We start from the raw sequence: 24,324 nt of genomic DNA, 5'->3' as shown, positions 1-24,324 counted from the left end.
TGCCAAAAATAATTTGCCTCCCAAAATAATTTGCCAAAATAATTTGCCTCCCAAAATAATTTGCCAAAATAATTTGCCTCCCAAAATAATTTGCCTCCCAAAATAATTTGCCTCCCAAAATAATTTGCATCCCAAAATAATTTGCCTCCCAAAATAATTTGCCTCCCAAAATAATTTCCCAACATAATTTGCCAAAATAATTTGCCAAAATAATTTGCCAAAATAATTTGCCAAAATAATTTGCATCCCAAAATAATTTGCCTCCCAAAATAATTTGCCAAAATAATTTGCCTCCCAAAATAATTTGCCAAAATAATTTGCCTCCCAAAATAATTTGCCTCCCAAAATAATTTGCCAAAATAATTTGCATCCCAAAATAATTTGCCTCCCAAAATAATTTGCCAAAATAATTTGCCTCCCAAAATAATTTGCCTCCCAAAATAATTTGCCTCCCAAAATAATTTGCCTCCCAAAATAATTTGCCTCCCAAAATAATTTGCCTCCCAAAGTGTAAAATAATGTTTTAGGAGCTGTTTCTCAACAACCAAAGTGTCAAATAATGGTTAGAAGCTGTTTTTCAACAACCAAAAGTGTCAAATAATGTTTTAGGAGCTGTTTCTCAACAACCAAAAGTGTAAAATAATGTTTTAGGAGCTGTTTCTCAACAACCAAAGTGTCAAATAATGGTTAGAAGCTGTTTTTCAACAACCAAAAGTGTCAAATAATGTTTTAGGAGCTGTTTCTCAAAAACCAAAAGTGTAAAATAATGTTTTAGGAGCTGTTTCTCAACAACCAAAGTGTCAAATAATGTTTTAGGAGCTGTTTTTCAACAACCAAAAGTGTCAAATAATGTTTTAGGAGCTGTTTCTCAACAACCAAAAGTGTAAAATAATGTTTTAGGAGCTGTTTCTCAACAACCAACGTGTCAAATAATGGTTAGAAGCTGTTTTTCAACAACCAAAAGTGTCAAATAATGTTTTAGGAGCTGTTTCTCAACAACCAAAGTGTCAAATAATGGTTAGAAGCTGTTTTTCAACAACCAAAAGTGTCAAATAATGTTTTAGGAGCTGTTTCTTTGGCAAATTATTTTGGGAGGCAAATTATTTTGGCAAATTATTTTGGGAGGCAAATTATTTTGGCAATTATTTTGGGAGGCAAATTATTATTATTTGCAGATTACAAAATAATCCCCCACCCACTCGAGTCAAAATAAAAACCAACGAAGAAGAAGGGGGAAGTCCCGCCTCGTTGTCTGGGCCAGCCAATGGGCCAGCTGGCCTGAACTGGGCCAAAACTGATCTAGAAAGATGGCGACTTCCATTGCAAGGACTGACAGGCTTCATTTTACGTTCACGTTAGACCCGCGGAACGCTTTGTCCATATTTTTTACAGTCTATGGTTTAAACATTAGTTCTGTGTGTGTGTGTGTGTGTGTTTGTATGTGTGTGTGTGTGTGTGTGTGTGTAGGAGGCGTGTCTCCGCGGCATCAAGGAGGTGATCTCTGCGTGGATTGGTCAGAGTGTGTACCATGTGGTCTGGCTCAACTGTAAGGCTGCGTACGGATATGAATACCTGTTCACCAGTCTGGGAGACGCCTTCAACACACAGGTAGCACGCACGCACGAATGCAAAATTCTTGCATAATAATAATAAAATAATTTGCCAAAATAATTTGCCAAAATAATTTGCCTGCCAAAATAATTTGCCTCCCAAAATAATTTGCCAAAATAATTTGCCTCCCAAAATAATTTGCCTCCCAAAATAATTTGCCAAAATAATTTGCCAAAATAATTTGCCTCCCAAAATAATTTGCCAAAATAATTTGCCTCCCAAAATAATTTGCCAAAATAATATGCCTCCCAAAATAATTTGCCTCCCAAAATAATTTGCCAAAATAATTTGCATCCAAAAATAATTTGCCTCCCAAAATAATTAGCCTCCCAAAATAATTTGCCAAAATAATTTGCCTCCCAAAATAATTTGCCAAAATAATTTGCCTCCCAAAATAATTTGCCAAAATAATTTGCCTCCCAAAATAATTTGCCAAAATAATTTGCCAAAATAATTTGCCTCCCAAAATAATTTGCCAAAATAATTTGCCTCCCAAAATAATTTGCCAAAAATAATTTGCCTCCCAAAATAATTTGCCAAAATAATTTGCCTCCCAAAATAATTTGCCAAAATAATTTGCCTCCCAAAATAATTTGCCTCCCAAAATAATTTGCCTCCCAAAATAATTTGCCAAAATAATTTGCATCCCAAAATAATTTGCCTCCCAAAATAATTTGCCTCCCAAAATAATTTCCCAACATAATTTGCCAAAATAATTTGCCAAAATAATTTGCCTCCCAAAATAATTTGCCTTCCAAAATAATTTGCCTCCCAAAATAATTTGCCTCCCAAAATAATTTGCCAAAATAATTTGCCTCCCAAAATAATTTGCCAAAATAATTTGCCTCCCAAAATAATTTGCCTCCCAAAATAATTTGCCTCCCAAAATAATTTGCCTCCCAAAATAATTTGCCAAAATAATTTGCCTCCCAAAATAATTTGCCAAAATAATTTGCATCCCAAAATAATTAGCCTCCCAAAATAATTTGCCAAAATAATTTGCCTCCCAAAATAATTTGCCTCCCAAAATAATTTGCCAAAATAATTTGCCTCCCAAAATAATTTGCCAAAATAATTTGCCAAAATAATTTGCCAAAATAATTTGCCTCCCAAAATAATTTGCCAAAATAATTTGCCTCCCAAAATAATTTGCCAAAAATAATTTGCCTCCCAAAATAATTTGCCAAAATAATTTGCCTCCCAAAATAATTTGCCAAAATAATTTGCCTCCCAAAATAATTTGCCTCCCAAAATAATTTGCCTCCCAAAATAATTTGCCAAAATAATTTGCATCCCAAAATAATTTGCCTCCCAAAATAATTTGCCTCCCAAAATAATTTCCCAACATAATTTGCCAAAATAATTTGCCAAAATAATTTGCCTCCCAAAATAATTTGCCTCCCAAAATAATTTGCCTCCCAAAATAATTTGCCAAAATAATTTGCCAAAATAATTTGCCTCCCAAAATAATTTGCCAAAATAATTTGCCTCCCAAAATAATTTGCCAAAATAATTTGCCTCCCAAATAATTTGCCAAAATAATTTGCCTCCCAAAATAATTTGCCAAAATAATTTGCATCCCAAAATAATTTGCCTCCCAAAATAATTTGCATCCCAAAATAATTTGCCTCCCAAAATAATTTGCCAAAATAATTTGCCTCCCAAAATAATTTGCCAAAATAATTTGCCTCCCAAAATAATTTGCCTCCCAAAATAATTTGCCTCCCAAAATAATTTGCCTCCCAAAATAATTTGCCAAAATAATTTGCCTCCCAAAATAATTTGCCAAAATAATTTGCATCCCAAAATAATTTGCCAAAATAATTTGCCTCCCAAAATAATTTGCCAAAATAATTTGCCTCCCAAAATAATTTGCCTCCCAAAATAATTTGCCAAAATAATTTGCCTCCCAAAATAATTTGCCTCCCAAAATAATTTGCCTCCCAAAGTGTAAAATAATGTTTTAGGAGCTGTTTCTCAACAACCAAAGTGTCAAATAATGGTTAGAAGCTGTTTTTCAACAACCAAAAGTGTCAAATAATGTTTTAGGAGCTGTTTCTCAACAACCAAAAGTGTAAAATAATGTTTTAGGAGCTGTTTCTCAACAACCAAAGTGTCAAATAATGGTTAGAAGCTGTTTTTCAACAACCAAAAGTGTCAAATAATGTTTTAGGAGCTGTTTCTCAAAAACCAAAAGTGTAAAATAATGTTTTAGGAGCTGTTTCTCAACAACCAAAGTGTCAAATAATGGTTAGAAGCTGTTTTTCAACAACCAAAAGTGTCAAATAATGTTTTAGGAGCTGTTTCTCAACAACCAAAAGTGTAAAATAATGTTTTATGAGCTGTTTCTCAACAACCAAAGTGTCAAATAATGGTTAGAAGCTGTTTTTCAACAACCAAAAGTGTCAAATAATGTTTTAGGAGCTGTTTCTCAACAACCAAAAGTGTAAAATAATGTTTTATGAGCTGTTTCTCAACAACCAAAGTGTCAAATAATGGTTAGAAGCTGTTTTTCAACAACCAAAAGTGTCAAATAATGTTTTAGGAGCTGTTTCTCAACAACCAAAGTGTCAAATAATGGTTAGAAGCTGTTTTTCAACAACCAAAAGTGTCAAATAATGTTTTAGGAGCTGTTTCTCAACAACCAAAAGTGTAAAATAATGTTTTAGGAGCTGTTTCTCAACAACCAAAGTGTCAAATAATGGTTAGAAGCTGTTTTTCAACAACCAAAAGTGTCAAATAATGTTTTAGGAGCTGTTTCTCAACAACCAAAAGTGTAAAATAATGTTTTAGGAGCTGTTTCTCAACAACCAAAGTGTCAAATAATGGTTAGAAGCTGTTTTTCAACAACCAAAAGTGTCAAATAATGTTTTAGGAGCTGTTTCTCAACAACCAAAAGTGTCAATGTTTTAGGAGCTGTTTCTCAACAACCAAAGTGTCAAATAATGGTTAGAAGCTGTTTTTCAACAACCAAAAGTGTCAAATAATGTTTTAGGAGCTGTTTCTCAACAACCAAAGTGTCAAATAATGGTTAGAAGCTGTTTTTCAACAACCAAAAGTGTCAAATAATGTTTTAGGAGCTGTTTCTCAACAACCAAAAGTGTAAAATAATGTTTTAGAAGCTGTTTCTCAACAACCAAAGTGTCAAATAATGGTTAGAAGCTGTTTTTCAACAACCAAAAGTGTCAAATAATGTTTTAGGAGCTGTTTCTCAACAACCAAAAGTGTAAAATAATGTTTTAGGAGCTGTTTCTCAACAACCAAAGTGTCAAATAATGGTTAGAAGCTGTTTTTCAACAACCAAAAGTGTCAAATAATGTTTTAGGAGCTGTTTCTCAACAACCAAAAGTGTCAAATAATGTTTTAGGAGCTGTTTCTCAACAACCAAAGTGTCAAATAATGGTTAGAAGCTGTTTTTCAACAACCAAAAGTGTCAAATAATGTTTTAGGAGCTGTTTCTCAACAACCAAAAGTGTAAAATAATGTTTTATGAGCTGTTTCTCAACAACCAAAGTGTCAAATAATGGTTAGAAGCTGTTTTTCAACAACCAAAAGTGTCAAATAATGTTTTAGGAGCTGTTTCTCAACAACCAAAAGTGTAAAATAATGTTTTATGAGCTGTTTCTCAACAACCAAAGTGTCAAATAATGGTTAGAAGCTGTTTTTCAACAACCAAAAGTGTCAAATAATGTTTTAGGAGCTAAGGGAAGACACGAAGTCCATTTGTATCACATTTGAAGGAGAGCTACCAGATCGTATATAATGTGGATTACACATCGTACAGAGTCAGGCCTTATGAGAGAGGTCCTACCGTCCTATGATATGTTTCTGTTGCCAGGAATACGGCCATGTGGCATCTGTTTGCAGAGGAGTGAAAAGATGTGGAAGGTTAGGGCAAGGAGCTCCATCCATCCATAGTTCAGCCCGCGTGGTGCATGGGGAACGGTGTGTCACGACACAACTTCAACCAAACCTCACCCACCTTCCGTTCGAGTGTCTTCTCTCACCGGCGTATTATCGTATTTAATAGTAATACACAAGTGTTATTAAGGAAATTCAGACAGCTAGCTGTCAAGCTAACCGCCCAAAACTACTATTTGCATAGGGAGGATTCCTTGTCAAGCTTTTGACAGAACACGCTGTCTGGATGTAGAGGTCTGCTGTGGGAGTGGGAGACTGCCGACAACTGCTTTTAATCAACTTTGTCAACAGTTTAAACTGTCAATCTTGTAATATCAACGAGGGAAATGATGTTTGTGTAGACAAATGTGTTTTCTGAGTCACATAACTAGTGATGTGTGTCTGGTGTCCGTTTACCCACATCAGGCCACAGCCCAGCTGAAGCTGGCTTTCAAAGATCCGGCCATCATCCCTGCACTGTGTGCTGTCATGACTGGCTCTCAGTACCCTCAGGTATGTTTTTATTATTAACCTGAGCTCTAAATATGCTCTGAAGATCAACTTCAAATCTACTTGTGTTATAACTTTGGTATTTTATTATCTTTTCACCTCTTGTTTAGATCCGGCAGTCGGCTGCAGTGATGCTGAGGATGAGAGTGAAACAACATTGGAAGAAGATAAGCCCGGATCATAGAGAAAGGTATTAGAGATATTCCGTGTGTGGCGCAGTCAGTCACCAAAGTTATTGGGTGCCTTAAAGGAGAATTCCATGCTAGAAGGCTTTATTTGTAGTGGTTACGTCCCCACCAAAGATGTCCAGGTGTTATTTTGTGCAAAAGTGCAGCTTGCAGCACGACTGCCTTCAAGCTGTGGCACAATAAAACAAAACAACCGTATCAAATTATCAATCATTATTAATATTCACCTCATTATACAAGCAGTAAGGAGATCGTATTCCAATGTTTTTTATTGGCTATTTCCCCTAATATAAGCCTTCAATGGGTGTTGGGTTTTTGTGCTAATTCGCTTATTTCCATCGAAATGCCACTTGGGATACTATTTACATTGATTTTTGAGCGATGGAAATAAGCAAATTAGCACACCTCCCATTGGGCTTATGGTAGGGGAAATGGCCAATAAAAAACATTGGAATACGATCTCCTTACTGCTTGTATAATGAGGTGAATATTAATAATGATTGATAATTTGATATGGTTTTGTTTTATTGTGCCGCAGCTTGAAGGCAGCCGTGCTAAAAGCTTTCACACAAGAGTCAGAGTAAGTTGCCACGAGTGTCACTCCGGTGTATTTGACCCCTTCAATGTAAATATATACACAATTTACAATTACAATTTTGGCCTTTAGCAGACGCTCTTAATCCAGAGTGATTTACAGTAAACGAAACAATGGAACAATACATATAAATAGTTATCAAGAATCATGAGCAAGCTAAGAACCTAGCATCTGTCTAACAGTAGAATATCTGTACAGTGAATCTATGAGTTATAATATATACACCACAGCCTGAATGTGAATGACTGGCCCTTCATTGCTGATAACAAACTATCCTTACACCTGGGAAAAACTGAATCCATTCTCTTCGGATCAAATAGTAATCTCAGCAAGGCAGATGACTTCTTGGTTAGAGTGGGTGACTATTATCACACGAAAAGATGAAATTACCTACCTAGGTTCCATCCTGGAGGCCAATCTTTCCGGTGATAAAATGGCCACCAACGTAATCAAAAAAGTCAATCAAAGAACAAGATTCCTTTACAGGATCTCCTCACTGGTCAACAAAAACACCTTGAAGACCTTAACAGGAGCCCTCGTACAAGGTTTCTTTGACTATGCATCCACCTCGTGGTACCACAGCACCTCAAAGGCCCTTAAAACAAGGCTCCAGACCTCCCAAAACAAACTGGTCAGGCTCCTACTTGGCCTCACCCCCCGAACCTACCTCACCCCTGCCCACTTTGACAGGCTGGGATGGCTTAGGGTCGACGACAGAGTACAGCATCTTGCAATGGGTCTGGTCCACAAGATTCGATACACCACCATGATACATGATAATGTAAACGAAGTCCACACCCACAACACCAGAGGGAGTGCAACAAACCATGTACAACCCAGATTCGGCACAAACAAGGGACTTCATTCTTTTCGCTCCTATGCCACCAAAATGTGGAACGCCCTACCAACAGTCATTAAGACATGTGAATCCCTTGACTCCTTCAAAACCGCTCTCAAAGGGCACCTACGGATGGCTGCAATTCGAAACTGGCCTCTGTAAAATCTGAATCCCCCCCACCGCCCCCCCCTTTTCCCCTCACTGTATATGTATCCTTTCCCTTTGCCTCCTACATGATGAATTCCTGTTCTGTTCTTTGACTACATAGAAGTGTCTATTTGTATGTCTCTAAATGTTTTGATGAATTGAACAATGTGGACCCTGTTGTAAACAAGTGTAATGCTTAATTGGGTCGTCCACTCACAGTTGACAGTCTCTGTATTGAGTTTGTGCTTAAAATGTACTGTAATTCTACAAACTGTTAATAAATATTTCAATCAATCAATCAATCATTCAAGTCTCTGTGTTGCAGACATTCTGTGCGCCACTCCCTGTCCCAGCTGAGTGCGGTGTTGGTCAAACATGAGACACCTGACCGCTGGCCAGCTCTCCTCCAACTCCTCAGCCAGTCCACCAACAGCAACAACCCTCAGGATAAACATGAGACACCTGACCGCTGGCCAGCTCTCCTCCAACTCCTCAACCAGTCCACCAACAGCAACAACCCTCAGGATAAACATGAGACACCTGACCGCTGGCCAGCTCTCCTCCAACTCCTCAACCAGTCCACCAACATCAACAACCCTCAGGATAAACATGAGACACCTGACCGCTGGCCAGCTCTCCTCCAACTCCTCAACCAGTCCACCAACAGCAACAACCCTCAGGATAGACAGGTATACAGACCTCAAGTAGAAGTTCAGAGAAATCCATCACATTTTATATTACCAGGATTCACCGGTGGGCGCCAGGATAGTTCGTCACCTCGACGCCTACACACGTTCAATGTTGGATACATATTTTAGTGTGCTGATCAAGTTTAAAATGAGTAATATACGGTCTGGATGTCATCTTGAAATAATGAGATTAACCCATTCTGACCGGGCACCCATTTTGGTGTCGGCATCATGTTATGCTTTAGCTATTGAAAAATAGCAGATCTACAAGCTCATAGCGCGCCACCGAGTGGCGCGATACGAGCTTGTAGGTCTGCTATTTTTGAAAAATTCGAAGAACGACTGACATTTTTAGAATCTGATCTCAGGTCAGAATGGGTTAATCAGACCAGTTTGTGTCCCGTGGAAACCTCGTATGAATCTGATCTCAGGTCAGAATGGGTTAAAAACGGCGTAGTTCAGTAATCAAAACCTGTGATTGAGGGAAGGTACGGTACAGCTATATGAATCAAATGGGTGAATTAAATCAAGATTAATTTATATTCACAAGAGTCTTATGTATGTCAGGCGCCTGCTGGCCTAGTGGTCCAGGCGCATGCCACATAATAGGCTCTTGCCTGACAGCATGTTGCGTGTTCGAGTCCCGTTCAGGTCATGACGACCTTTGCTGCATGTCTCTCCCCTTCTCTCTCCCCCTTTCTGTCCATCTTCACTTGATACTATCAATAAAGGCACAAAAGCCAAAAACAAATCTATGTATGTCATCACGCAGCACGTTTTTGCTCACAGGAACAGGAAGTAATTAAAATGAGCTTTTTAGGGACTTTTGATATAAACCTACACAAATGGAAATTTCCCCATTGTTTTGGCATCTATTGTAATTTAGGTATTCCCATGTCACCACGGATATGCTCTAAAACTGTGAAAAAACATATTTTTCATTTCACTAGGTCTCCAAAGTTTATATTTAGTCTAAAGGTGTCCTTTGTGTTCCCAGGTGGGCCTCCTGCTGTTGAGCAAGGTGGTGGAGTCCAACCCCGAGCCCTTCAAGCCTCACTACCGGCAGCTGCTCCAGCTGTTTGGCACCGTGTTGGACGATCTGGACAACCCCACGGCCCTGTACTACTGCATCCTCACGCTCACTGCGATAACCGCATATACAGGCTCAGAGGAGATGGTGAGGCATCATCATCATTCCATCTCAGGTCACCATGGGCATAGAGTAGTATACTGAGTGGCAAAAATGACTTTCTGACCTTGACATCCAAACAGAAAAGTCTGAAAATCTGATTTGCATTAAACAATGTTATGCATGCACATACCCTCTATATTAGGACATGCATGTGAAGCTACTGTGAAAGGGAAACTGGCGCAGGTTTTCTTTGAGGGAAGCTTTGAAGACGGAACAAAAGCATTAGGAAGTTTATGTCAGATTAACTATTGCATTCAGTCACCCGTAACCAATATGTTGTTGTATAACGAATAGCAGATCTACATCCTCACAACACGTGGCGATGCATTATTTATAAGCTTGTATCTTGATCACTTGCATGTTTTGTTCACACTATGTATGGAAAATGTAATTTAAGACAAGTGAAACATCACCTTCTGTAATCTGTATTGATTGAAGTGATGTATTGTCCCTCAGAACCTGATGCGCTCGCTCATCCCAAAACTGATTGTGGCTCTGAAACACCTCACCAAGGCGGATCAGGTAAATGGAGGAACTTAGATTGACATCCGAGGAGTTGCAGCTGTTCGTTGTTGGTCCCATCATGTTCCTGTGAGATCATGATGCAGTATTTTTTATTTGTTTGACTTTGTATATATAGGGATAGCCGATTCAACAAGTCTTCCTGTTGCCCACCACAAAAATACAATTTACAGTTTATGATTTAAATCATATTATACACATTATTTACACATCATTGGAGAAAATATATACAACAATTATAATAACTACATTTGTGGATACTGCCTACACTCGACAGCCCAACATTGTGTGTGTGTGTGTGTGTGTGTGTGTGTGTGTGTGTGTGTGTGTGTGTGTGTGTGTGTGTGTGTGTGTGTGTGTGTGTGTGTGTGACTGTGTGTGTGTGTGTGTGTGTGTGTGTATTAGGCTGCTGTCGTCAATGGTGCAGACGGTCTGTCAGAGCCTGTCGGACAGTAATCAGGTGGTTCGCAGTGCTGGTCTTTTCGCCCTGGGACAGTTCTCTGAACACCTGCAGGTGAGCCTACTGTACCTCTTCATTTGATTTGTTAGCATTACAGAGTTAGATGGTCCTTCCTTAACCATTTTGAGTTGTGTTGACGGCACACAGCCAAATTAGAAACACGTCTCATTGCAGACTAATACAAAATATATATATTTTTAGATATGACGTTCTCCTTCAGGATCTTACTATCGTGTAACGTGTGTGCGTGTATGTATGCTGTCTATTTGGTACATATTATTTCGCATGTTGCAGTGAACATTCATTGTATCTTAAGCGACTCTGACAACGGATGCATACCCGGGTGGAGCATGCTTTCCCAACTCACATTGTTCCCTTTCCGTAGAACTTGCACTAGCCTCAACGACCATACAGGCGTCTGCAAACACTGCAAAGGCTAACATTATGTAATTTAGATGGCATATTATGTCTACTCTATAGTGTAGTATATTCTATATTCGTAGTTTCATTGTACAGCTATTCTACTGTTAGACGGATGTTAGGTTCTTAGTTTACTTATGATCCTCGAAGACTATTTGTATGTATTACCATGTGTTCTTCTTGCTTACTGTAAGTCGCTCTGGAGTAAGAGCGTCTGCTAAATGCCTAAGTAGGCCGGCACTGGTCTACTTGAACTTAATCTACAGTTAATAGTACGTTTACATTAACCTCTGACAGTGTTCTGTTGCTTTCTCTCTTCTCTCCAGCCGGACGTCGGCAAGTACTGTTCAGAGCTGGTGCCTCTACTGCTGGGATACATGGCCCATCTGAACCAGGCCAAGGTGGGCCACGTCACCAAGGCCTTCTACGCATTGGAAAACTTCATGGAGAACCTGGGTAAGATTTATAGTGTGTGGTGTTGTGTTGTTACTGTACGAAATCATAACATGGGCTATAACCCATCGTTTTTGTCATTTTGTCATTTTTTTCAAATCCTCAAAAATGATGAAAAACGGCGCGCTATAGTATGCCGTACGATATGGGCTATAGCCCATGGTCCAAAATGATGAGAAACGAGGCTAACTTTTTTTTTCAAAATTTCAAAAACATGGACTATAACCCATCGTTTTTGTCATTTCGTCATTTTTTTCAAATCCTCAAAAATGATGAAAAACGGCGCGCTATAGTATGCCGTACGATATGGGCTATAGCCCATGGTCCAAAATGATGAGAAACGAGGCTAACTTTTTTTCCAAAATTTCAAAAACATGGGCTATAACCCATCGTTTTTGTCATTTCGTCATTTTTTTCAAATCCTCAAAAATGATGAAAAACGGCGCGCTATAGTATGCCGTACGATATGGGCTATAGCCCATGGTCCAAAATGATGAGAAACGAGGCTAACTTTTTTTTTCAAAATTTCAAAAAACATGGGCTATAACCCATCGTTTTTGTCATTTCGTCATTTTTTTCAAATCCTCAAAAATGATGAAAAACGGCGCGCTATAGTAAGCCGTACGATATGGGCTATAGCCCATGGTCCAAAATGATGAGAAACGAGGCTAACTTTTTTTTTCAAAATTTCAAAAACATGGGCTATAACCCATCGTTTTTGTCATTTTGTCATTTTTTTCAAATCCTCAAAAATGATGAAAAACGGCGCGCTATAGTATGCCGTACGATATGGGCTATAGCCCATTGTCCAAAATGATGAGAAACGAGGCTAACTTTTTTTTTCAAAATTTCAAAAAACATGGGCTATAACCCATCGTTTTTGTCATTTTGCCATTTTTTTCAAATCCTCAAAAATGATTAAAAACGGCGCGCTATAGTATGCCGTACGATATGGGCTATAGCCCATGGTCCAAAATGATGAGAAACGAGGCTAACTTTTTTTTTCAAAATTTCAAAAACATGGGCTATAACCCATCGTTTTTGTCATTTCGTCATTTTTTTCAAATCCTCAAAAATGATGAAAAACGGCGCGCTATAGTATGCCGTACGATATGGGCTATAGCCCATGGTCCAAAATGATGAGAAACGAGGCTAACTTTTTTTTTCAAAATTTCAAAAAACATGGGCTATAACCCATCGTTTTTGTCATTTTTTCAAATCCTCAAAAATGATGAAAAACGGCGCGCTATAGTATGCCGTACGATATGGGCTATAGCCCATGGTCCAAAATGATGAGAAACGAGGCTAACTTTTTTTTTCAAAATTTCAAAAAACATGGGCTATAACCCATCGTTTTTGTCATTTTGTCATTTTTTTCAAATCCTCAAAAATGATGAAAAACGGCGCGCTATAGTATGCCGTACGATATGGGCTATAGCCCATGGTCCAAAATTATGAGAAACGAGGCTAACTTTTTTTTTCAAAATTTCAAAAACATGGGCTATAACCCATCGTTTTTGTCATTTCGTCATTTTTTTCAAATCCTCAAAAATGATGAAAAACGGCGCGCTATAGTATGCCGTACGATATGGGCTATAGCCCATGGTCCAAAATGATGAGAAACGAGGCTAACTTTTTTTTTCAAAATTTCAAAAACATGGGCTATAACCCATCGTTTTTGTCATTTCGTCATTTTTTTCAAATCCTCAAAAATGATGAAAAACGGCGCGCTATAGTATGCCGTACGATATGGGCTATAGCCCATGGTCCAAAATTATGAGAAACGAGGCTAACTTTTTTTTTCAAAATTTCAAAAACATGGGCTATAACCCATCGTTTTTGTCATTTTGTCATTTTTTTCAAATCCTCAAAAATGATGAAAAACGGCGCGCTATAGTATGCCGTACGATATGGGCTATAGCCCATGGTCCAAAATGATGAGAAACGAGGCTAACTTTTTTTTTCAAAATTTCTAAAACATGGGCTATAACCCATCGTTTTTGTCATTTCGTCATTTTTTTCAAATCCTCAAAAATGATGAAAAACGGCGCGCTATAGTATGCCGTACGATATGGGCTATAGCCCATGGTCCAAAATGATGAGAAACGAGGCTAACTTTTTTTCCAAAATTTCAAAAACATGGGCTATAACCCATCGTTTTTGTCATTTCGTCATTTTTTTCAAATCCTCAAAAATGATGAAAAACGGCGCGCTATAGTATGCCGTACGATATGGGCTATAGCCCATGGTCCAAAATGATGAGAAACGAGGCTAACTTTTTTTTTCAAAATTTCAAAAACATGGGCTATAACCCATCGTTTTTGTCATTTCGTCATTTTTTTCAAATCCTCAAAAATGATGAAAAACGGCGCGCTATAGTATGCCGTACGATATGGGCTATAGCCCATGGTCCAAAATGATGAGAAACGAGGCTAACTTTTTTTTTCAAAATTTCAAAAAACATGGGCTATAACCCATCGTTTTTGTCATTTCGTCATTTTTTTCAAATCCTCAAAAATGATGAAAAACGGCGCGCTATAGTATGCCGTACGATATGGGCTATAGCCCATGGTCCAAAATGATGAGAAACGAGGCTAACTTTTTTTTTCAAAATTTCAAAAACATGGGCTATAACCCATCGTTTTTGTCATTTCGTCATTTTTTTCAAATCCTCAAAAATGATGAAAAACGGCGCGCTATAGTATGCCGTACGATATGGGCTATAGCCCATGGTCCAAAATGATGAGAAACGAGGCTAACTTTTTTTCCAAAATTTCAAAAACATGGGCTATAACCCATCGTTTTTGTCATTTCGTCATTTTTTTCAAATCCTCAAAAATGATGAAAAACGGCGCGCTATAGTATGCCGTACGATATGGGTTATAGCCCATGGTCCAAAATGATGAGAAACGAGGCTAACTTTTTTTTTCAAAATTTCAAAAACATGGGCTATAACCCATCGTTTTTGTCATTTCGTCATTTTTTTCAAATCCTCAAAAATGATGAAAAACGGCGCGCTATAGTATGCCGTACGATATGGGCTATAGCCCATGGTCCAAAATGATGAGAAACGAGGCTAACTTTTTTTTTCAAAATTTCAAAAAACATGGGCTATAACCCATCGTTTTTGTCATTTCGTCATTTTTTTTAAATCCTCAAAAATGATGAAAAACGGCGCGCTATAGTATGCCGTACGATATGGGCTATAGCCCATGGTCCAAAATGATGAGAAACGAGGCTAACTTTTTTTTTCAAAATTTCAAAAACATGGGCTATAACCCATCGTTTTTGTCATTTCGTCATTTTTTTCAAATCCTCAAAAATGATGAAAAACGGCGCGCTATAGTATGCCGTACGATATGGGCTATAGCCCATGGTCCAAAATGATGAGAAACGAGGCTAACTTTTTTTCCAAAATTTTAAAAACATGGGCTATAACCCATCGTTTTTGTCATTTCGTCATTTTTTTAAAATCCTCAAAAATGATGAAAAATGGCGCGCTATAGTATGCCGTACGATATGGGCTATAGCCCATGGTCCAAAATGATGAGAAACGAGGCTAACTTTTTTTTTCAAAATTTCAAAAACATGGGCCATAACCCATCGTTTTTGTCATTTCGTCATTTTTTTCAAATCCTCAAAAATGATGAAAAACGGCGCGCTATAGTATGCCGTACGATATGGGCTATAGCCCATGGTCCAAAATGATGAGAAACGAGGCTAACTTTTTTTTTCAAAATTTCAAAAAACATGGGCTATAACCCATCGTTTTTGTCATTTCGTCATTTTTTTCAAATCCTCAAAAATGATGAAAAACGGCGCGCTATAGTATGCCGTACGATATGGGCTATAGCCCATGGTCCAAAATGATGAGAAACGAGGCTAACTTTTTTTTTCAAAATTTCATAAAACATGGGCTATAACCCATCGTTTTTGTCATTTTGTCATTTTTTTCAAATCCTCAAAAATGATGAAAAACGGCGCGCTATAGTATGCCGTACGATATGGGCTATAGCCCATGGTCCAAAATGATGAGAAACGAGGCTAACTTTTTTTTTCAAAATTTCAAAAAACATGGGCTATAACCCATCGTTTTTGTCATTTCGTCATTTTTTTCAAATCCTCAAAAATGATGAAAAACGGCGCGCTATAGTATGCCGTATGATATGGGCTATAGCCCATGGTCCAAAATGATGAGAAACGAGGCTAACTTTTTTTTTCAAAATTTCAAAAACATGGGCTATAACCCATCGTTTTTGTCATTTTGTCATTTTTTTCAAATCCTCAAAAATGATGAAAAACGGCGCGCTATAGTATGCCGTACGATATGGGCTATAGCCCATGGTCAAAAATTATGAGAAACGAGGCTAACTTTTTTTTTCAAAATTTCAAAAAACATGGGCTATAACCCATCGTTTTTGTAATTTTGTCATTTTTTTCAAATCCTCAAAAATGATGAAAAACGGCGCGCTATAGTATGCCGTACGATATGGGCTATAGCCCATGGTCCAAAATGATGAGAAACGAGGCTAACTTTTTTTTTCAAATTTTAAAAAACATGGGCTATAACCCATCGTTTTTGTCATTTCGTCATTTTTTTCAAATCCTCAAAAATGATGAAAAACGGCGCGCTATAGTAAGCCGTACGATATGGGCTATAGCCCATGGTCCAAAATGATGAGAAACGAGGCTAACTTTTTTTTTCAAAATTTCAAAAACATGGGCTATAACCCATCGTTTTTGTCATTTCGTCATTTTTTTCAAATCCTCAAAAATGATGAAAAACGGCGCGCTATAGTATGCCGTACGATATGGGCTATAGCCCATGGTCCAAAATGATGAGAAACGAGGCTAACTTTTTTTTTCAAAATTTCAAAAAACATGGGCTACCAGTTGTGATGCAACAGAGTTCGCTGTGACCACATCCATGCAAAAGTAAGAACGAAGGAGGGTTTGGACTCCCTCAATTCAGGTTATACTATATGGCGGCTCACTTAAACTTTATTTATCTATGGTATGACTGCTATCCTGGATGTAACCTGGAAAATTTGCCTGCATGGCTTAGTATCGAGCATGCATCCTGTTCTGGGTCGTGTCTTCCTGCATTACTTAATAGCCCTATTAAGATCAAGAAAAGTAGTTATGGACATAACCCCATAATTCAAAACTCTCTGAAAATATGGTCTCAGGTCTTAGCATTGACAAAGGCTCCTAAAATATATTTGGATTCTCCTATATGTTCCAATCCGGCTTTTCAGCCGGGTCTGGCAGACCCGGTTTTTATGTCATGGAAGGAGAAAGGTATTGTGAATCTCCGAAATGTATACTTTAATCAAGGTCGTGGTAAAGGTTATCTTGCCTCTTTTCAACAAATACGAGAATCCTTCCGGCTCCCATCATCACATTTCTTCCGTTACTTGCAATTGAGACATTTTCTTAGAACGCATGTCCCACAATATCAACAACAACCCAGTCATCCAGTCTTGGATAGTTTCTTCAACACTGAGCCCTTTGAAAAAGGTGCATTCTCTCAATTCTATGACACCTTGCTGACTGTGGTTAACCCATCCTCAAGCTTGTTTAAGGACAATTGGCAAAGAGAATTAGGCATAGAGATTTCAGATGGAGTATGGGAGGATTGTATCACCAACATTCACCATAGCTCTATCAATGTTAGGCACTCTCTGATTCAATTTAAGATTGTTCATAGGCTGCACTATTCCCCAACTAAATTAAACAAAATCTTTAAAGATTCTTCTCCCATGTGTGGAAAGTGTTTAACGGAACAAGGGACTTTGTCTCATCAGTTCCTTCAATGTCATAAATTGCAACGTTTCTGGAATGAAATTTTTGATTTCTTGGCTAAAGCTTATAAAAGAGACTTCCCCCCGGCACCTCTAGTTGCACTCTTCGGTGTGATGGAACCAGATCAAGTAAAAAACTAATACGAGGCACAGGCCATCTCACTCGCAACACTGTTAGCTAGGAAATTAATACTACAAGCCTGGAAATCGGATAAACCTCCGACAGTTGACATGTGGCTAAGGGAGCTGGGAGGAGTGCTGCATATGGAGAAAATTAGATTCACCTTGTCGAAAAAAGAACACCTTTATCTAAAAACCTGGTCGCCCATTATTGAGATGCTTGTTACATTGGACTGAAGTGGTGTAATTGAATGTTGTTCTGCCCCGTAATGTCGTCTAATATATGTCGTCTGTATTTTCTATGTGGGTACACATGTATGCATATGTCTTCCTTTTCACATCAGAAATGTTTTTTTGAATTTATAGTGATGTTGTTTCTGTCCTCGGAATGCCGTGTAGTCATCAGCCTTGTCAGTTATAATTTTATTGTTTTTGTCTTTTTCTTTGAGTTATGTTTTGTCTCCTTTTATTGTAAGTCTCTTGTTTGTATGTTTTTTGCTATTTTTTGTCCGATCTGTAATTTTATGGTTAATCATTACTGAAATGCTTTTATGCCAAAAATCATAATAAACAGATGTTTAAAAATAAATTAAAAAAAGAGTTCGCTGTGACCGTTGAGAATTATGGGTGGCTCCCAGAGGTCCTTGATCCCCATGGGGTCCAACAGTGGTCATTGAAGCGTGCACACACAAATGCACATATGCACCTACACACGCACAGGCGCACATGCGTATGCACACCTGGACCTGTAAATTAACAACACAAAAACTAAGGCACTGGTGTCGGACTTCTGGTTTACCGGAACGGGGTTCAACTCCCTGCAGTGCCCTGCTCAATGTGTTGTATTTACCGGAAAGGATGGGAAACATTAGCAAATTGCGGAGTGTTAGAAAAAAAAGGATGGCTTATAGCCCATGTTTTTTTCATTTTCCGCAATTTCCGCAATTTCCGGATAACTTTTTTTTTCAAAATTCAAAATTCCGCAATTTCCGCAATTTTTGAAATTTTGAAAAAAAAAGTTATCCGGAAATTGCGGAAATTGTGGAAATGGTAATTGCGGAAATGGTGGAAATGGTGGAAATGGATATTGTATTTTATTTTACTCAGCCATAACAATTTATTTTCTGTTAACCAACTTGCTGGCTGGCAGGCAGGCAGACAGCTACTCATAGACAGGCAGACAGACAGACAGCTACTCATGGAGAATTGGACAATATTGAAAAAATGAAAAAAACGATGGGTTATATTGAAGCGTGCACCTACACACGCACAGGCGCACATGTATATGCACACCTGGACCTGTAAATGAACAACACAAAAACTAAGGCACTGGTGTCGGACTTCTGGTTTACCGGAACGGGGTTCAACTCCCTGCAGTGCCCTGCTCAATGTGTTGTATTTACCGGAAAGGATGGGAAACATTAGCAAATTGCGGAGTGTTAGAAAAAAAAGGATGGCTTATAGCCCATGTTTTTTTCATTTTCCGCAATTTCCGCAATTTCCGGATAACTTTTTTTTTCAAAATTCAAAATTCCGCAATTTCCGCAATTTTTGAAATTTTGAAAAAAAAAGTTATCCGGAAATTGCGGAAATTGCGGAAATTGTGGAAATGGTAATTGCGGAAATGGTGGAAATGGTGGAAATGGATATTGTATTTTATTTTACTCAGCCATAACAATTTATTTTCTGTTAACCAACTTGCTGGCTGGCAGGCAGGCAGACAGCTACTCATAGACAGGCAGACAGACAGACAGCTACTCATGGAGAATTGGACAATATTGAAAAAATGAAAAAAACGATGGGTTATATTGAAGCGTGCACCTACACACGCACAGGCGCACATGTATATGCACACCTGGACCTGTAAATGAACAACACAAAAACTAAGGCACTGGTGTCGGACTTCTGGTTTACCGGAACGGGGTTCAACTCCCTGCAGTGCCCTGCTCAATGTGTTGTATTTACCGGAAAGGATGGGAAACATTAGCAAATTGCGGAGTGTTAGAAAAAAAAGGATGGCTTATAGCCCATGTTTTTTTCATTTTCCGCAATTTCCGCAATTTCCGGATAACTTTTTTTTTCAAAATTCAAAATTCCGCAATTTCCGCAATTTTTGAAATTTTGAAAAAAAAAGTTATCCGGAAATTGCGGAAATTGCGGAAATTGTGGAAATGGTAATTGCGGAAATGGTGGAAATGGTGGAAATGGATATTGTATTTTATTTTACTCAGCCATAACAATTTATTTTCTGTTAACCAACTTGCTGGCTGGCAGGCAGGCAGACAGCTACTCATAGACAGGCAGACAGACAGACAGCTACTCATGGAGAATTGGACAATATTGAAAAAATTAAAAAAACGATGGGTTATATTGAAGCGTGCACCTACACACGCACAGGCGCACATGTATATGCACACCTGGACCTGTAAATGAACAACACAAAAACTAAGGCACTGGTGTCGGACTTCTGGTTTACCGGAACGGGGTTCAACTCCCTGCAGTGCCCTGCTCAATGTGTTGTATTTACCGGAAAGGATGGGAAACATTAGCAAATTGCGGAGTGTTAGAAAAAAAAGGATGGCTTATAGCCCATGTTTTTTTCATTTTCCGCAATTTCCGCAATTTCCGGATAACTTTTTTTTTCAAAATTTCAAAAATTGCGAAATTGCGGAAAATTGCGCAATTTCGCAATTTTTCAAAAAAATTCAAAATTCCGCAATTTCCGCAATTTTTATAATTTTGAAAAAAAAAAGTTATCCGGAAATTGCGGAAATTGCGGAAATTGTGGAAATGGTAATTGCGGAAATGGTGGAAATGGTGGAAATGGAAATTGCGGAAATTGCGGAAATAGAAATTGCGGAAATTGAAAATTGCGGAAATTGCGTAAATTGGAAATTGCGTAAATTGGAAATTGCGGAAATTAGGGAAATTGCGGAAATTAGGGAAATTGCGGAAATGGAAATTGCGGAAATTGCGGAATTGCGGAAATGGAAATTGCGGAAATTGTGGAATTGCGGAAATTGCGGAAATTACGGAAATTGCGGAAATTGGAAATTGCGGAAATTGGAAATTGCGGAAATTGCGGAAATTGTGGAATTGCGGAAATGGAAATTGCGGAAATTGTGGAATTGCGGAAATGGTAATTGCGGAAATTGCGGAAATTGTGGAATTGCGGAAATTAGGGAAATTGCGGAAATTGCGGAATTGCGGAAATGGAATTGAAATTTGAATTTGAAGAAAAGAATAATAAAAAAAACGATTTTCACTTTTTTTTAAATCCTCAACAATGATTAAGACTATAGCGATGACCTCTGAGACCATGGACACCAATGAACCATGTAAATACAACAAATTGAGCAGGGCACTGCAGGGAGTTGCACCCCGTTCCGGTAAACCAGAAGTATGACACCAGTGCCTTAGTTTTTGTGTTGTCATTTACAGGTCCTTTCGTTGAAATGTAAATTTTACATTTCAACAGTAAAGTAATATATAAAGAAGAGAAACACAAAAGTACAAAAATAACATTTTCGAATTACCTGTATTTGCTTTGATTTTTTAAACTTTCTCTTCACTAGTAGGAATAAACACGCCATTGGGGAGGTTTAAGGAATTTATTGACAGTGAATAGATGGAGGGATGAAGGAGGGATGAATGAATGCGGATGTGTAGGTTCCGGGGGGGTCGCCGACCCTGGAGTCTTTGGGGAGGAGGTCGAATGGCACTCGTCGTGTGGCGTTCGTCGTAAGGCGTTCGTCTTACGGTGCGCATGGACGAAATCCCCCCGCAGGAACCTGATAAGGATGGGAGAGAGTTTTGTTTTAATCGTTTGATCCACTGCGAGAAGCCTGCGAGAAGCCTGTAGGAAGGCGGCTAGTGTGCGACGCGGGCGAAGCAAGGAGGGTTCTGGGTGGTATTTGGCATGTATAAAAAGGGGACAGGTAGATTGACGTGGAGGGAGGAGAGTGGCGTGAAGGGCAGGGCCAATGCGCGTTTCTCCTCCTCCTGAACATCAGTTGTTCCAACTCCATTAACCATTATTTGACACTTTTGGTTGTTGAAAAACAGCTTCTAACCATTATTTGACACTTTTGGTTGTTTCAAAATTTAAAAAAACATGGGCTATAACCCATCGTTTTTTTCATTTTTTCCAAATCCTCAAAAATGATGAAAAACGGCGTGCCATAGTATGCCGTACGATATGGGCTATAGCCCACGGTCCAAAATGATGAGAAACGAGGCTAAATTATTTTTTCAAAATTTCAAAAAACATGGGCTATAACCCATCGTTTTTGTCATTTCGTCATTTTTTTCAAATCTTCAAAAATGATGAAAAACGGCGCGCTATAGTATGCCGTACGATATGGGCTATAGCCCACGGTCCAAAATGATGAGAAACGAGGCTAAATTATTTTTTCAAAATTTCAAAAAACATGGGCTATAACCCATCGTTTTTGTCATTTCGTCATTTTTTTCAAATCTTCAAAAAAGATGAAAAACGGCGCGCTATAGTATGCCGTACGATATGGGCTATAGCCCACGGTCCAAAATGATGAGAAACGAGGCTAAATTATTTTTTCAAAATTTCAAAAAACATGGGCTATAACCCATCGTTTTTGTCATTTCGTCATTTTTTTCAAATCTTCAAAAATGATGAAAAACGGCGCGCTATAGTATGCCGTACGATATGGGCTATAGCCCACGGTCCAAAATGATGAGAAACGAGGCTAAATTATTTTTTCAAAATTTCAAAAAACATGGGCTATAACCCATCGTTTTTGTCATTTCGTCATTTTTTTCAAATCTTCAAAAATGATGAAAAACGGCGCGCTATAGTATGCCGTACGATATGGGCTATAGCCCACGGTCCAAAATGATGAGAAACGAGGCTAAATTATTTTTTCAAAATTTCAAAAAACATGGGCTATAACCCATCGTTTTTGTCATTTCGTCATTTTTTTCAAATCTTCAAAAATGATGAAAAACGGCACGCTATAGTATGCCGTACGATATGGGCGCCCACGGTCCAAAATGATGAGAAACGAGGCTAAATTATTTTTTCAAAATTTCAAAAAACATGGGCTATAACCCATCGTTTTTGTCATTTTGTCATTTTTTTCAAATCTTCAAAAATGATGAAAAACGGCGCGCTATAGTATGCCGTACGATATGGGCTATAGCCCACGGTCCAAAATGATGAGAAACGAGGCTAAATTATTTTTTCAAAATTTCAAAAAACATGGGCTATAACCCATCGTTTTTGTCATTTCGTCATTTTTTTCAAATCTTCAAAAATTATGAAAAACGGCGCGCTATAGTATGCCGTACGATATGGGCTATAGCCCACGGTCCAAAATTATGAGAAACGAGGCTAAATTATTTTTTCAAAATTTCAAAAAACATGGGCTATAACCCATCGTTTTTGTCATTTCGTCATTTTTTTCAAATCTTCAAAAATGATGAAAAACGGCGCGCTATAGTATGCCGTACGATATGGGCTATAGCCCACGGTCCAAAATGATGAGAAACGAGGCTAAATTATTTTTTCAAAATTTAAAAAAACATGGGCTATAACCCATCGTTTTTGTCATTTCGTCATTTTTTTCAAATCTTCAAAAATGATGAAAAACGGCGCGCTATAGTATGCCGTACGATATGGGCTATAGCCCACGGTCCAAAATGATGAGAAACGAGGCTAAATTATTTTTTCAAAATTTCAAAAAACATGGGCTATAACCCATCGTTTTTGTCATTTCGTCATTTTTTTCAAATCTTCAAAAATGATGAAAAACGGCGCGCTATAGTATGCCGTACGATATGGGCTATAGCCCACGGTCCAAAATGATGAGAAACGAGGCTAAATTATTTTTTCAAAATTTCAAAAAACATGGGCTATAACCCATCGTTTTTGTCATTTCGTCATTTTTTTCAAATCTTCAAAAATGATGAAAAACGGCGCGCTATAGTATGCCGTACGATATGGGCTATAGCCCACGGTCCAAAATGATGAGAAACGAGGCTAAATTATTTTTTCAAAATTTCAAAAAACATGGGCTATAACCCATCGTTTTTGTCATTTCGTCATTTTTTTCAAATCTTCAAAAATGATGAAAAACGGCGCGCTATAGTATGCCGTACGATATGGGCTATAGCCCACGGTCCAAAATGATGAGAAACGAGGCTAAATTATTTTTTCAAAATTTCAAAAAACATGGGCTATAACCCATCGTTTTTGTCATTTCGTCATTTTTTTCAAATCTTCAAAAATGATGAAAAACGGCGCGCTATAGTATGCCGTACGATATGGGCTATAGCCCACGGTCCAAAATGATGAGAAACGAGGCTAAATTATTTTTTCAAAATTTCAAAAAACATGGGCTATAACCCATCGTTTTTGTCATTTCGTCATTTTTTTCAAATCTTCAAAAATGATGAAAAACGGCGCGCTATAGTATGCCGTACGATATGGGCTATAGCCCACGGTCCAAAATGATGAGAAACGAGGCTAAATTATTTTTTCAAAATTTCAAAAAACATGGGCTATAACCCATCGTTTTTGTCATTTCGTCATTTTTTTCAAATCTTCAAAAATGATGAAAAACGGCGCGCTATAGTATGCCGTACGATATGGGTTATAGCCCACGGTCCAAAATGATGAGAAACGAGGCTAAATTATTTTTTCAAAATTTCAAAAAACATGGGCTATAACCCATCGTTTTTGTCATTTTGTCATTTTTTTCAAATCTTCAAAAATGATGAAAAACGGCGCGCTATAGTATGCCGTACGATATGGGCTATAGCCCACGGTCCAAAATGATGAGAAACGAGGCTAAATTATTTTTTCAAAATTTCAAAAAACATGGGCTATAACCCATCGT

At 38.1% G+C, this 24,324-nt stretch overlaps 1 protein-coding gene across 1 annotated transcript; it reads left to right on the top strand.

Annotated features, from left to right (window-relative positions):
- Positions 1–5,546: 5,546 nt before the first annotated feature.
- LOC308312049 (importin-4-like) lies at positions 5,547–21,311 on the top strand (the record flags this gene model as incomplete). Its single annotated transcript, XM_080794453.1, has 9 exons — positions 5,547–5,630; positions 5,938–6,024; positions 6,132–6,211; positions 8,115–8,478; positions 9,476–9,655; positions 10,127–10,192; positions 10,632–10,706; positions 11,399–11,528; positions 21,196–21,311. 9 exons carry the CDS (start codon positions 5,547–5,549, stop codon positions 21,309–21,311), a joined length of 1,182 nt encoding a protein of 393 aa, XP_080650579.1.
- Positions 21,312–24,324: the final 3,013 nt, after the last annotated feature.

Source organism: Protomyctophum bolini, assembly GCF_963924005.1.
Source record: "Protomyctophum bolini genome assembly, contig: SCAFFOLD_77, whole genome shotgun sequence".
NCBI lineage: Eukaryota > Metazoa > Chordata > Actinopteri > Myctophiformes > Myctophidae > Protomyctophum > Protomyctophum bolini.
Note: the sequence above shows the minus strand (reverse complement) of the source record. Positions and strands in the feature narration are given on the sequence as shown.